Source organism: Piliocolobus tephrosceles, chromosome 12, assembly GCF_002776525.5.
Source record: "Piliocolobus tephrosceles isolate RC106 chromosome 12, ASM277652v3, whole genome shotgun sequence".
Lineage (NCBI taxonomy): Eukaryota > Metazoa > Chordata > Mammalia > Primates > Cercopithecidae > Piliocolobus > Piliocolobus tephrosceles.
In genome coordinates this window covers 84,603,299-84,619,504 of record NC_045445.1, presented here as the reverse complement: position 1 = coordinate 84,619,504, position 16,206 = coordinate 84,603,299, and the positions used below count along the sequence as shown (strand labels likewise).

At 41.0% G+C, this 16,206-nt stretch overlaps 1 protein-coding gene and 1 pseudogene across 1 annotated transcript in view; one reads left to right on the top strand and one right to left on the bottom strand.

Moving 5' to 3' along the window:
• Window positions 1-16,206, bottom strand: part of LOC111531180 (oligophrenin-1-like) — a 255,919-nt gene that overhangs the window by 35,201 nt on the left and 204,512 nt on the right. The window contains exon 6 of the mRNA XM_026451950.1: window positions 11,707-11,808. Within this exon, the coding sequence (XP_026307735.1) occupies window positions 11,707-11,808 (102 nt within the window). The remainder of the gene's footprint in view (window positions 1-11,706; window positions 11,809-16,206) is intronic.
• On the top strand, window positions 3,149-5,009 carry LOC111533416 (annotated as a pseudogene).

Genomic DNA, 16,206 nt, shown 5'->3' with positions numbered 1-16,206 from the left:
TCAACTTTGGTGAATCTGGCAATTATGTGTCTTGGAGTTGCTCTTCTGGAGGAGTATCTTTGTGGCGTTCTCTGTATTTCCTGAATTTGAATGTTGGCCTGGCCTGCTAGGTTGGGGAAGTTCTCCTGGATGATATCCTGTAGAGTGTTTTCCAATTTGGTTCCATTTTCCCCCTCACTTTCAGGCACCCCAATCAGACGTAGATTTGGTCTTTTGACATAATCCCATACTTCTTGCAGGCTTTGTTCATTTCTTTTTCTTCTTTTTTCTTTTGGTTTCTCTTCTCGCTTCATTTCATTCATTTGATCCTCCATCGCTGATACTCTTTCTTCCAGTTGATCGAGTCGGTTACTGAAGCTTGTGCATTTGTCACGTATTTCTCGTGTCATGGTTTTCATCTCTGTCATTTCGTTTATGACCTTCTCTGCATTAATTAGTCTAGCTGTCAATTCTTCCACTCTTTTTTCAAGATTTTTAGTTTCTTTGCGCTGGGTACGTAATTCCTCCTTTAGCTCTGAGAGGTTTGATGGACTGAAGCCTTCTTCTCTCATCTCATCAAAATCATTCTCTGACCAGCTTTGATCCGTTGCTGGCGATGGGCTGTGCTCCTTTGTAGGAGGAGATGCGCTCTTATTTTTTGAATTTCCAGCTTTTCTGCCCTGCTTTTTCCCCATCTTTGTGGTTTTATCTGTTACTGGTCTTTGATGATGGTGACGTACTGATGGGGTTTTGATATAGGTGTCCTTCCTGTTTGATAGGTTTCCTTCTGACTGTCAGGACCCTCAGCTATAGGTCTGTTGGAGATTGCTTGAGGTCCACTCCAGACCCTGTTTGCCTGGGTATCAGCAGCAGAGGTTGCAGAAGATAGAATATTGCTGAACAGCGAGTGCACCTGTCTGATTCTTGCTTTGGAAGCTTCCTCTCAGGGGTGTACTCCACCCTGTGAGGTGTGGGGTGTCAGACTGCCCCTAGTGGGGGATGTCTCCCAGTTAGGCTACTCAGGGGTCAGTGACCCACTTCAGCAGGCAGACTGCCCCTTCTCAGATCTCAACCTCCGTGTTGGGAGATCCACTGCTCTCTTCAAAGCTGTCAGACAGAGTCGTTCGCGTTTCACAGCTTCTACTCCTTTAGCTGAGCCCTGTCCCCAGAGGCGCAGTCTACAGAGACAGGCAGGTTTCCTTGAGCTGCTGTGAGCTCCACCCAGTTCCAGCTTCCCAGCGGCTTTAGTTACCTACTTAAGCCTCAGCGATGGCGGGCGCCCCTCCCCCAGCCTCGCTGCTGCCTTGCGGTTAGATTGCCGCAGACTGCTGTGTTAGCAAGGAGAGAGGCTCCGTGGGCGTGGGACCCTCCCGGCCAGGTGTGGGATACAATCTCCGGTGTGCCGGTGTTACAGCGCAGTATTGGGGTGGGAGTTACCCGATTTTCCAGGTGTTGTGTGTCTCAGTTCCCCTGGCTAGGAAAAGGGACTCCCTTCCCCCTCGCGCTTCCCAGGTGAGGCGATGCCTCGCCCTGCTTCAGCTCTCGCTGGTCGGGCTGCAGCAGCTGACCAGCACCGATTGTCCGGCACTCCCGAGTGAGATGACCCCAGTACCTCAGTTGAAAATGCAGAAATCGCCGGTCTTCTGTGTCGCTCGCGCTGGGAGATGGAGACTGAAGCTGCTCCTATTCGGCCATCTTCTCAACATTCTTAAAGAAAAGAATTTTCAACCCAGATTTTCATATCCAGCCAAACTAAGCTTCATAAGTGAAGGAGAAATAAAAGTTTTCACAGACAAGCAAATGCTGAGAGATTCTGTCACCATCAGGCCTGCCTTATAAGAGCTCCTGAAGGAAGCACTAAATGTGGAAAAAAACAACTGGTACCAGCACTGCAAAAACATGCCAAATCATAAAGACCATCAATACTAGGAAGAAATTGCATCAACTAATGAGGAAAATAACCAGCTAACATCATAACGACAGGGTCAAATTCACACATAACAATATTAACCTTAAATGTAAATGGGCTAAAATCTCCAATTAGAGGACACAGACTGGCAAATTGGATAAAGAGTCAAGACCCATCGGTGTGCTGTATTCAGGAGACCTATCTCACATGCAGAGACACACATAGGCTCAAAATAAAGGGATGGAGGAAGATTTACCAACCAAATGGAAAACAAAAAAAAAGCAGGGGTTGCAATCCTAGTCTCTGATAAAACAGACTTTAAACCATCAAAGATCAAAAGAGACAAAGAAGGCCATAACATAATGGTAAAGGGATCAATTCAACAAGAAGAGCTAACTATCCTAAATATGTATGCACCCAATACAGGAGCACCCACATTCAAAAAGGAATTCCTTAGAGACCTACAAAGAGACTTAGACTTCCATACAATAATAATGGGAGACTTCAACACCCCACTGTCAACATTAGACAGATCAATGAGACAGAAAGTTAACAAGGATATCCAGGAATTGAACTCAACTCTGCACTAAGTGGACCTAATAGACATCTACAGAACTCTCCATCCCAAATCAACAGAATACACATTCTTCTCAGCACCACATCGCACTTATTCCAAAACTGACCACATAGTTGGAAGGAAAGCACTCTTCAGCAAATGGAAAAGAACAGAAATTATAACAAACTGTCTCTCAGACCACAGTGCAATCAAACTAGAACTCGGGATAAGAAACTCACTTAAAACCACTCAGCTACATGGAAAATGAACAACCTGCTCCTGAATGACTACTGGGTACATAACGAAATGAAGGCAGAAATAAAGATGTTCTTTGAAACCAATGAGAACAAAGATACAACATACCAGAATCTCTGGGACACATTTAAAGCAGTGTGTAGAGGGAAATTCATAGCACTGAATCCCCACAAGAGAAAGCAGGAAAGATCTAAAATTGACACCCTATTATCACGATTAAAAGAACTAGAGAAGCAAGAGCAAACACGTTCAAAAGCTAGCAGAAGGCAAGAAATAACTAAGATCAGAGCAGAACTGAAGGAGATAGAGACACACAAAAACCCTTCAAAAAATCAATGAATCCAGGAGTTGGTTTTTTGAAAAGATCAACAGAATTGATAGACCGAGGTGACGTCCTCCCAAGATGGCAGAGACAGAGTGAAGAAACTGTGTTCCCCCACTTGGGTTGCTATCGATCAAGGGTAAAATTCTATTCTGATATCAAAATGCAGTATTCGCACCACTGTGAGCACCTTTTAGAGAGACTGAACAAACAGCGGGAAGCAGGTTTTCTTTGTGACTGCACCATAGAGATTGGGGAATTCCAGTTTAAAGCTCACAGGAATGTGCTGGCCTCCTTTAGTGAGTATTTTGGTGCGATCTACAGAAGCACTTCTGAGAACAATGTCTTTCTTGATCAGAGTCAGGTGAAGGCTGATGGATTTCAGAAACTGTTGGAGTTTATATACACAGGAACTTTAAATCTTGACAGAGATATCTAGTATTACTGGAAACATTGAATTTAATCAACAGACTTTAATCAACAGACTTCTTACTCTGCGAGATTATAATAATAGAGAGAAATCAGAAGTATCTACAGACTCGGTTCAGGCAAATCCTAAACAAGGGACATTAGCAAAAAATGTCACCTCAAACAAAAAAGAAGAAGTCTTTCAACTCCCCAAAAACAGGGCAGAATAAAACAGTGCAATATCCCAGTGACATCTTAGAGAATGCATCTGTTGAATTATTCCTAGATGCAAATAAACTGTCCACACCTGTAGTAGAACAAGTTGCACAAATGATAATTCAGAACTCAAGTTGATATCAGTTGTGGAAAACACTTTTCCAGCACAATATATTGTGCAGACTGTTACAGTGAAACGGAAATGTGGAAAATCACAGCCAAACTGTGTTCTGAAAGAACACTCTATGTCTAAAATAGCCAGTGTCAAGAGTCCTTATGAGGCAGAGAACTCTGGGGAAGAGCTGGATCAGAGAAAATCACAGCCAAACTGTGTTCTGAAAGAACACTCTATGTCTAAAATAGCCAGTGTCAAGAGTCCTTATGAGGCAGAGAACTCTGGGGAAGAGCTGGATCAGAGGTATTCCAAGGCCAAGCCAATGTGTAACACATTAGGGAAAGTATTTTCAGAAGTCAGCAGCTTGAGAAGGCACATGAGAATACATAAAGGAGTTAAACCTTATGTCTGCCACTTATGTGGAAAGGCATTTACCCAATGTAACCAGCTGAAAATGCATGTAAGAACTCATACAGGTGAGAAGCCATACCGATGTGAATTGTGTGATAAAGGATTTGTGCAGAAATGTCAGCTAGTCTTCCACAGTCGCATGCATCATGGTAAAGAAAAACCCTATAAATGTGATGTATGCAACTTACAGTTTGCAACTTCTAGCAATCTCAAGATTCATGCAAGGAAGCACAGTGGAGAGAAGCCATATGTCTGTGATAGGTGTGGACAGAGATTTGCTCAAGCCAGCACACTGAACTATCATGTCCGTAGGCATACTGGAGAAAAGCCTTATGTATGTGATACCTGTGGGAAGGTATTTGCTGTCTCTAGTTCTCTTATCACTCATTCTCGAAAACATACAGGTGAAAAACCATACATATGTGGTATTTGTGGGAAAAATTTTATTTCCTCAGGAGAGCTCAACAAACACTTTGGTCCCATACATGAGAGAGATCATTTATCTGTGAATTATGTGAAAATTCTTACACGGATATTAAAAATTTAAAGAAGCACCAAACAAAAGTCCATTCTGGTGCAGATAAAACTCTAGACACCAGTGTAGAGGATCATACTTTGAGTGAACAAGATTCCATACAAAAAAAGTCCTTTATCAGACACTATGGATGTGAAGTCTTCTGATATGACTTTACCATTAGCTCTTCCACTTGGGACTGAGGACCATTACATGCTTCTGCCTGTCACAGATATTCAGTCTCCTACATCAGATACATTGTTGAGGTCAACTGTGACTGGGTATTCAGAACCACAGTTAATATTTTTACAACAATTATACTGACTTTGTGAGGAATATGGAATTGCTAAGATGACATTAGTAGCAAACATGTCTGGTAAGGTGCATATATTCACACTAAATTTCCATTCCTTTGAGTTGTGACCATTATTTTTCATTCACTGAAGTAAAACCACCTGATGCCGCATCAAAAAAAAAAAAAAAGAAAGAAAGAAAAAAGAATTGATAGACCACTAGCAAGACTAATAAAGAAGAAAAGAGAGAAGAATCAAATAGACGCAATAAAAAATGATAAAGGGGATATCACCACTGATCTCACAGAAATACAAGCTACCATCAGAGAATACCATAAACACCTCTATGCAAATAAGCTAGAAAATCTAGAAGAAATAATAAACTCCTGGACAGGTACATCCTCCCAAGACTAAACCAGGAAGAAGTTGAATCCCTAAATAGACCAATAACAGGCTCTGAAATTGAGGCAATAACTAATAGCCTACCAACCAAAAAAAGTCCAGGACCAGATGGATTCACAGCTGAATTCTACCAGAGGTACAAGGAGGAGCTGGTACCATTCCTTCTGAAACTATTCCAATCAATAGAAAAAGATGGAATCCTCCCTAACTCATTTTATGAGGTCAACATCATCCTGATAGCAAAGCCTGGCAGAGACACAACAAAAAAAGAGAATTTTACACCAATATTCCTGATGAACATCGATGCAAAAATCCTCAATAAAATACTGGCAAACCAAATCCGGCAGCACATCAAAAAGCTTATCCACCACAATCAAGTTGGCTTCATCCCTGGACTGCAAGGCTGGTACAACATACGCAAATCAATATACATAATCCAGCATATAAACAGAACCAAAGTCAAAAACCACATGATTATCTCAATAAATGCAGAAAAGGCCTTGGAAAAAATTCGACAGCCCTTCATGCTAAAAACGCTCAATAAACTAGGTACTGATGGGACATATTTCAAAATAATAAGAGCTATTTATGACAAACTCACAGCCAATATCATACTGAATGGGCAAAAACTGGAAAAATTCCCTTTGAAAACTGGCACAAGACAGGGATGCCCTCTCTCACCACTCCTATTCAACATAGTGTTGGAAGTTCTGGCTAGGGCAATAGGCAAGAGAAAGAAATAAAGGGTATCAATTAGGAAAAGAGGAAGTCAAATTGTCCCTGTTTGCAGATGACATGATTGTATATTTAGAAAACCCCATTGTCTCAGCCCAAAATCTCCTTAAGCTGATATGCAACTTTAGCAAAGTCTCAGGATACAAAATCAATGTGCAAAAACCACAAGCATTCCTATACACCAATAACAGACAAACAGAGAGCCAACTCATGAGTGAACTCCCATTCACAATTGCTTCAAACAGAATAAAATACCTAGGAATCCAACTTACAAGGGATGTGAAGGACCTCTTCAAGCAGAACTACAAACCACTGCTCAACAAAATAAAAGAGGACACAAACAAATGGAATAACACATTCCATGCTCATGAATAGGAAGAATCAATATCATGAAAATGGCCATACTGCCCAAGGTCATTTATAGATTCAATGCCATCCCCATTAAGCTACCAATGACTTTCTTCACAGAATTGGGAAAAACTACTTTAAAGTTCATACAGAGCCAAAAAAGAGCCTGCATTGCCAAGACAATCCTAAGCGAAAAGAACAAACCTGGAGGCATCACGCTACCGGACTTCAAACTATACTACAAGGTTACAGTAACCAAAACAGCGTGGTACTGGTACCAAAACAGAAAGATAGACCAATGGAACAGAACAGAGTCCTCAGAAATAATACCACACATCTACAGCCATCTGATCTTTGACAAACCTGAGAAAAAAAAAAAAACGGGGAAAGGATTCCCTATTTAATAAATGGTGCTGGGAAAACTGGCTAGCCATATGGAGAAAGCTGAAACTGGATCCCTTCCTTACACCTTATACAAAAATTAATGCAAGATGGATTAAAGACTTAAATGTTAGACTTAAAACCATAAAAACCCTAGAAGAAAACCTAGACAATACAACTCAGGACATAGGCATGGGCAAGGACTTCATGACTAAAACACCAAAAGCAATGGCAACAAAAGCCAAAATTGACAAATGGGATCTAATTAAACTAAAGAGCTTCTGCACAGCAAAAGGTACTATCATCAGAGTGGAAAGGCAACCTACAGAATGGGAGAAAATTTTTGCAATCTACCCATCTGACAAAGGGCTAATATCCAGAATCTACAAAGAACTTAACACATTTACAAGAAAAAAATCAAACGACCCCATCAAAAAGTGGGCAAAGGATATGAACAGACACTTCTCAAAAGAAGACATTTATGCAGCCAACAGACAAATGAAAAAATGCTCATCATCACTGGCTATCAGAGAAATGCAAATCAAAACCACAATGAGATACCATCTCACACCAGTTAGAATGGCAGTCATTAGAAAGTCAGGAAACAACAGGTGCTGGAGAGGATGTGGAGAAATAGGAACACTTTTACACTGTTGGTGGGATTGTAAACTAGTTCAACCATTATGGAAAAGAGTATGGCAATTCCTCAAGGATCTAGAACTAGAAGTACCATATGACCCAGCCATCCCATTACTGGGTATATACCCAAAGGATTATAAATCATGCTGTATAAAGACACATGCACACGTATGTTTATTGTGGCACTATTCACAATAGCAAAGACTTGGAATCAACCCAAATGTCCATCAGTGACAGACTGGATTAAGAAAATGTGGCACATATACACCATGGACTACCATGCAGCCAGAAAAAAGGATGAGTTCATGTCCTTTGTAGGGACATGGATGAAGTAGGAAACCATCATTCTCAGCAAACTATCACAAGGACCGAAAACCAAACACCACATGTTCTCAGTCATAGGTGAGAATTGAACAATGAGAACACTTGGACACAGGGTGGGGAACATCACACACCGGAGTCTGACATAGGGTGGGGGAAGGGGGGTGGGATAGGGTTAGGAGATATACCTAATGTAAATGATGAGTTAATGGGTGCAGCACACTAACATGGCACATGTATACATATGTAACAAACCTGCATGTTGTGCACATGCACCCTAGAACTTAAAGGATAATTAAAAAATAAAAATAAAAAGAAGATGATATCAATGAAATGACCAACAGGAAATCAACAAAACCAAAAAGCTGGTTCTTTGAAAAAAATCAATAAAATTGTTAATATTTTAGCCACATTAAATAAGTAAGAAAGCGTAAATATACAAACAACTAGCATCAGAAATAAAAGAAGGAAAAAAAAATGAGATCCCGTCATTTGCAACAACATGAATGGAACTGAAAGTTATTTGTTAAGTCAAAGAAGCCAGGTGCAAAAAGACAAGATCTTTAAGAGCAGAAGTACAAAACACTAATGAAAAAAATCAAAGGTCAAAATAAATGGAAAGATATTCCATGTACATATTAGGTTGAGGCAAAAGTAATTGTGATTTCTGCCATTACTTTTAATAGTACAACACAGAATAGTGACAAGGATGTGGAGCAACAGGAGCTATCATTCATTGTTGGTGCAAATAAAAACTGCTACAGCCAATTTGGAAGAGAGTTTGGCAGGTTCTTACAACACTAGATAAAATCTTACCATATGATAGCAGTTGTATTCTTTGGTATTTACTCAAACATCAAAATGTATATCCCTAAAAGCCTGCACACAATTATTTATCACAGCTTTAATAATTGCCAAAATTCAGAAGAAACCAAGAAGTCCTTCAATAGGCAAATGGATAAACTAACTGTGGTACAACCAGACAATGGCATATTATTCAGCCCTAAAAAGAAGTGAGTTATCAAGTCAAGAAAAGATATGGAGAAACCTTAAATGCATATTGCTAACTGAAAGAAGCCAATCAAAAAAGGTTACAAACCATATGATTCCAACTATATGACATTTTGGAAAAGGCAAAAGTATGGAGTCCATAAAAAGATCAGTGGTGTCAGTGGTAGAGGTAGAAGGAGGGAGGGATAAAGTCCAGGGATTTGTAAGGCAGTGAAACTGTCCTGTACGATATGGTAACGCTGGATATATGTTATCATATGTTTGTCAAACCCCATAGAATGTTTAATACATTGGCTCCTCAATTCTAACAGATGTATCACATGAATGCAAGATGATCCTAAAGGGGAAAATGAGAAACTGTGTGAGGGAGTAAGGGCATATAGAACTCTGTACTTACTATTTAATTTTCTGTAAACCTAAAGATGAAATCTTTATTAAAGATTTCTCTAAAGATGAAATCTAATTTTTTTGAAAGTGAGTAACTCAACGTTCCCCTGCTCATTTTTTATTGAATAAGTAATAAAAGGACAGCTACATTATAGCACCAAACACCTAGAACACTCCAGAAGCTGTCCTAGCAAAGTCTCCAATAGTTTGGATTGTGTCCAGGGTCCAGAAGACCACCCCAAGTTTAATAATTCTTTAATAAATCTTTTTTGAGCAGGACTCAAAGGACTCACCATAGTAGTACTTACAGCTAAGATTTATTTCAGTGAAAGCATACACAGCCGAATGAGCAAAGAGAAAAGGTGTCTGGGGCAAAATGTAGAGGAAGCTAGGTACAAGCTTCCAAAAGATCTCTCATTGTGGTGTCACCCAAGACACATTTAATTCTTCCTTCAACAAGTTATAACAACAGAGAGAAAATGTTGTCAGTCAGGGAAGCTCATAAGAGAATGAGTAGCCTAGGATTTTACTGGGGGGTTAGTTACACAGGCACACTCTGCCCAGCACAACCAAAATTCAAGACTACCAGAAGAAAAAGGTGTTCAACATAAGCCACATTGTTTGCACAGCCAGGCTTGGCACAGTCAGCCATTCTTACCCATTAAGGGAAACTTCTAAATCAATGTTGGGAGCTGTTTAACAGTGAAGTTCCCAGATGCCATCCAAGGGCTAATTTTGTAAACAGGTCTTTATAAGCACAGCAGTCTCGGGCCTGTTGACTGTTTTCTGCACAGAAACCGTGACACAGAATAGATAGAAAAGGAAAAAAACAAAAGTGGGCAAAAGGAAAATGATAGAAGATCCCAGACTTAATTCTAGTTTATGGAAGGAAAGTAGTCCTTCTCCTTTGCAATACCAACTCCATCCACGACTAAGGTTTTTTTTTTTTTTTTTTTTTGAGACAGAGTTTCGTTCTTGTCACCCAGGCTGGAGTGCAATGGCATGATCTCGGCTCACTACAACCTCTGCCTCCCGGGTTCAAGAGATTCTCCTGCCTCAGCCTCCCAAGTAATTGAGATTACAGACATGCACCACTACGCCCAGCTAATTTTGTATTTTTAGTAGAGCTGTGGTTTTGCCATGTTGGCCAGACTGGTTGTAAACTCCTGACCTCAAGTGATCCACCTGCCTTGGCTTCCCAAAATGCTGGGATTACAGGCATGAGCCACTGCACACGGCCACACTGAGGCTCTTGACCTATTACCTTCAAGCACCTCAGATGATGTGATGGATATCTATGAAACCAGTTATCAGGAGGTGAGCTCCAGCTCTGCCACAATCTGTGTGACCATGGACAAGATGACAGTTCCTGCCTATGATATTATTCCATCAGATATCTCTTTTCATATTTGAATCTTTAAAATCTCCATTATTACTGAATCTTTCATTGAACATATAGACCCCTTCTTCCATTAGAAAAATTCTCAGTCCGTATATTCTTTCTTTTCCTTCCGTGGTGCCTCTCTTATGGCTCTGACATTTTCCCCTAGATCATTTCCTAGATCAATAGTTTCCTAAACTGGTTATCCTGCTTATAGTCTCTCCCTGATCTAATTCACCCTACAACCTAAGCCAGTTTAAGATTCCTAAAATAGAATTCTACTTATGTTCCTTCCATCCTTCGGGCCATTGGTCTCTGTTTGAAAGGTCCATTTCTCCATTTTCACCTGTCAAACACTTTATCTATTTTTTAATGACCACATCAAATTAGAAGGGCAACATTCTTCCACAAAGGAAATCCCCCACATCCAAACATAAGTCTTCTATTCTCATTTCATACCTCCAACAAAAGCACCATATACACATTAAAGTGTGTAAAAAATTCTATTAGTATAAGAGTAATGTGTTTTCTTATTTAGTAGCCCAATAATAAGATGCAGAAGGGCAGGAATCATGTCTTATTGTTTCTGTAGTCATGTTGCATCCTGTACGGTTCCTGAGTTCCTGGCATGTGGTAGGGTCTCACTGAATGGCAGCTTATTTTTACTGAAGCCACTGCAAGTCCCAGGTAACCAGTAGTCCCAAAACAGGACACTCCCTAATCCCCCACCAAAAAAAAAAAAAAAAAAAGTTACGGAATATCTCAGGGAAAAAAAGTAGAAGATCTGTTCCTGATCGCTACCAAATACAACACTAGTTTAACTTTATCCTCACATGAATTTTGGACTTGCAATTAAAAGGGACTCTTGACTCCTCTTCTTACAGATAATGGAATGAGGCAAAGAGAGAAGTATCCTATCCAAGGTCACATCCTGAGTTAGTGGAAGAGCTGGCTTAGTACTCAGGGCTTCTGAGTCTCAGGCCACAGTTTTGACTACAAGTGCTACTATCACAAGAGGTTCCCTGCTGAGACAAGGTATGGGAAAAGCATTGCAGTACAAAATTCACACTGTTTCTAAGGCATAGCTAGCAATGGAAGGCAGGGGCAGGCTTTGTGAACATACCTCTTGTAACTGAGATTCTTTCTTTTTTGAAGACAGGTGTAAGTGCCGATCCAGTAAAGAATAAAACCTCTCACCATCCTTTTCAAATTTCTTTTTCCGCTCCTAAAGGTGGGAGAGAAGAGCAAAGATTAAATGTCTGTAGTGGTAACTCTGTCTGCTTAGAAAGGAGAATGAAGGAGATAGTGTCAGCTTTCAGGTAGTCAACCCCTCCAGTTCCTGGGAAGGAAAAAAACAGCAACAGAGAATTAGCTTTGCATCGGTCTCAGCAGTTTCAACTTCCGGAAATATAACCCCAAACCATTCTGCTTGCAGAAATGGCAGTCCCTATTTTTACAGCTGAAAGCTATGGAAGCTACTCCTCAAAGAATGATACCTTAAAAGGGCCCATGCGGTAGATATCTTTTCTTCTCTCCAATATTTTTCACATACATTAACCACTCATTCAAATTTTCTTACAAAGGAAGAAGATGTAACACAAAAGTGAAGTAAATATATGTCATGAAAAGGTTAATCTACAATGCACTTAGACAGCTAATAATAAGAAAAACATTTCCAAAGAAATAGGAACCTGGGATTGTCTCTTTTTAATGAATTAGTTGGTATTATTTAAGCACTTCACTCCAAAAAGCTGTTATTAAAAAGAGACAAAAAATCCTGGAAAGTTTAACTAGAAAGCAAGGGTTGTAAAGATTTGTGGAAGATGAAGGACTCAGCCTTTACTCTTATCGAATATTACATTTAATTAAGTTCTCTGCTGCTCAGCACAACTGGAAAAAACACAGCATCTAAAGTAGCACTAACAATGTTCCTTTGTCACAGACTAATGCTGACACTCTACCATTCTCTTAGCACCATGCTGGAAAATCAATGTAAATGGCTTGTGTTGTCTCATGGCAAATTCAAAATCACTGAGCACTTGCAATGTGCCAGGTAGTAGAAGAGGCACAGCAGGGGTCCACATATAAAAGAAAAAAAAACTCACCCATGGTTTATTGCTACAAGCAATCTGTTGCTGGGCAGGAAGCTAGGACAGAGCTGAGTGACCTGTGACATATAAGAAATGTGCTTTTGGCCAGGCACGGTGGCTCACTCCTGTAATGCCAGCAATTTGGGAGGCCGAAGTGGGCAGATCACCTGAAGTCAGGAGTTTGAGACCAGCCTAGCCAATATGGTGAAACCCCATCTCTACTAATAATACCAAAAAAGGGGGGGCGGAGAAAGATGGCCGAATAGGAACAGCTCCAGTCTACAGCTCCCAGCGCGAGCGACGCAGAAGAAAGGTGATTTCTGCATTTTCAACTGAGGTACTGGATTCATCTCACTAGGGAGTGCCAGACAATCGGTGCTGGTCAGCTGCTGCAGCCCGACAAGCGAGAGCTGAAGGAGGGCGAGGCATCACCTCACCTGGGAAGTGCAAGGGAGAAGGGAATCCCTTTTCCTAGCCAAGGGAACTGAGACACACAACACCTGGAAAATCGGGTAACTTCCACCCCAATACTGCGCTTTACCAAGGGTCTTAGCAAAAGGGCACACCAGGAGATTATATCCCACACCTGGCCAGGAGGGTCCCATGCCCACGGAGCCTCCCTCACTGCTAGCACAGCAGTCTGCGATCTAAGGGCAAGGCAGCAGCGATGCTGGGGGAGGGGCGCCTGCCATTGCTGAGGCTTAAGTAGGTAAACAAAGCTGCTGGGAAGCTCGAACTGGGTGGAGCTCAAAGCAGTTCAAGGAGGCCTGCCTGCCTCTGTAGACTCCAGCTCTGGGACAGGGCACAGCTAAACAACAACAACAACAACAAAAGCAGCAGAAACCTCTCCAGATGCAAACGACTCTATCTGACAGCTTTCAAGAGAGCAGTGGATCTCCCAACATGGAGGCTAAGATCTGAGAAAGGACAGACTGCCTGCTCAAATGGGTCCCTGACCCCTGAGTAGCCTAACTGGGAGACATCCCCCACTAGGGGCAGACCGAGACCCCACACCTCACACGGTGGAGTACACCCATGAGAGGAGGCTTCCAAAGCAAGAATCAGACAGGCACACTCACTGTTCAGCAATATTTTGTCTTCTGCAGCCTCTGCTGCTGATACCCAGACAAACAGGGTCTGGAGTGGACCTCAAGCAATCTCCAACAGACCTACAACTGAGGGTCCTGACTATTAGAAGGAAAACTAACAAACAGGAAGAATACCCACACAAAAACCCCATCAGTATGTCACCATCATCAAAGACCAGAAGCAGATAAAACCACAAAGATGAGAAAAAGCAGGGCAGAAAAGCTGGAAATTCAAAAACTAAGAGCGCATCTCCCCCTCCAAAGGAACACAGTTCATCGCCAGCAACGGATCAAAGACTTTGATGATTTTCACGAGATGAGAGAAGAAGGATTCAGTCCATCAAAATTCTCAGAGCTATAGGAGGAATTACGTACCCAGTGCAAAGAAACTGAAAATCTTGAAAAAAGAGTAGAAGAATTGATAACTAGAATAATTAATGCAGAGAAGGCCATAAACGAACTGACAGAGATGAAAACCATGACAAGAGAAATACGTGACAAATGCACAAGCTTCAGTAACCGACTTGAACAACTGGAAGAAAGAGTATCAGCGATTGAGGATCAAATGAATGAAATGAAGCGAGAAGAGAAATCTAAAGAAAAAGAAGAAAAAGAAATGAACAAAGCCTGCAAAAAGTATGGGATTATGTAAAAAGACCAAATCTACGACTGATTGAGGTGCCTGAAAGTGAGGGGGAAAATGGAACCAACCTGGAAAACACTCTTCAGTATATCATCCAGGAGAACTTCCCCAACCTAGTAGGGCAGGCCAACATTCAAATTCAGGAAACACAGAGAACGCCACAAAGATACTCCTCGAGAAGAGCAACTCCAAGACACATAATTGCCAGATTCACCAAAGTTGAAATGAAGGAAAAAATCTTAAGGACAGCCAGAGAGAAAGGTCGGGTTACCCACAAACGGAAGCCCATCAGACTAACAGCAGATCTCTCGGCAGAAACTCTACAAGCCAGAAGAGAGTGGGGGCCAATATTCAACGTTCTTAAAGAAAAGAATTTTCAACCCAGAATTTCATATCCAGCCAAACTAAGTTTCATAAGTGAAGGAGAAATAAAATCCTTTACAGATAAGCAAATGCTTAGAGATTGTGTCACCACCAGGCCTGCCTTACAAGAGACCCTGAAGGAAGCACTAAACATGGAAAGGAACAACCAGTACCAGCCATTGCAAAAACATGCCAAAATGTAAAGACCATCGAGGCTAGGAAGAAACTGCATCAACTAACGAGCAAAAATACCAGTTAATATCATAATGGCAGGATCAAGTTCACACATAACAATATTAACCTTAAATGGAAATGGACTAAATGCTCCAATTAAAAGACACAGACTGGCAAACTGGATAAAGAGTCAGGACCCATCAGTCTGCTGTATTGAGGAGACCCATCTCACATGCAGAGACATACATAGGCTCAAAATAAAGGGATGGAGGAAGATCTACCAAGCAAATGGAGAACAAAAAACAGCAGGGGTTGCAATCCTAGTCTCTGATAAAACAGACTTTAAACCATCAAAGAGCAAAAGAGACAAAGAAGGCCATTACATAACGGCAAAGGGATCAATTCAACAGGAAGAGCTAACTATCCTAAATATATATGCACCCAATACAGGAGCACCCAGATTCATAAAGCAAGTCCTTAGAGACTTACAAAGAGACTTAGACTCCCATACAATAATCATGGGAGACTTCAACACCCCACTGTCAACATTAGACAGATCAACGAGACAGAAAGTTAACAAGGATATCCAGGAATTGAACTCATCTCTGCAGCAAGCAGACATAATAGACATCTACAGAACTCTCCACCCCAAATCAACAGAATATACATTCTTCTCAGCACCACATCACACTTATTCCAAAGTTGACCACATAATTGGAAGTAAAGTACTCCCCAGCAAATGTACAAGAACAGAAATTATAACAAACTGTCTCTCAGACCACAGTGCAATCAAACTAGAACTCAGGACTAAGAAACTCAATCAAAACCGCTCAACTACATGGAAACTGAACAAGCTGCTCCTGAATGACTACTGGGTACATAACGAAATGAAGGCAGAAATAAAGATGTTCTTTGAAACCAATGAGAACAAAGATACAACATACCATAATCTCTGGGACACATTTCAAGCAGTGTGCAGTGGGAAATTTATAGCACTAAATGCCCACAAGAGAAAGCTGGAAAGATCTAAAATTGACACTCTAAAATCACAATTAAAAGAACTAGAGAGGCAAGAGCAAACACATTCAAAAGCTAGCAGAAGGCAAGAAATAACTAAGATCAGAGAAGAACTGAAGGAGATAGAGACAAAAAACCCTCCAAAAAATCAATGAATCCAGGAGTTGGTTTTTTGAAAAGATCAACAAAATTGACAGACGGCTAGCAAGACTAATAAAGAAGAAAAGAGAGAAGAATCAAATAGACGC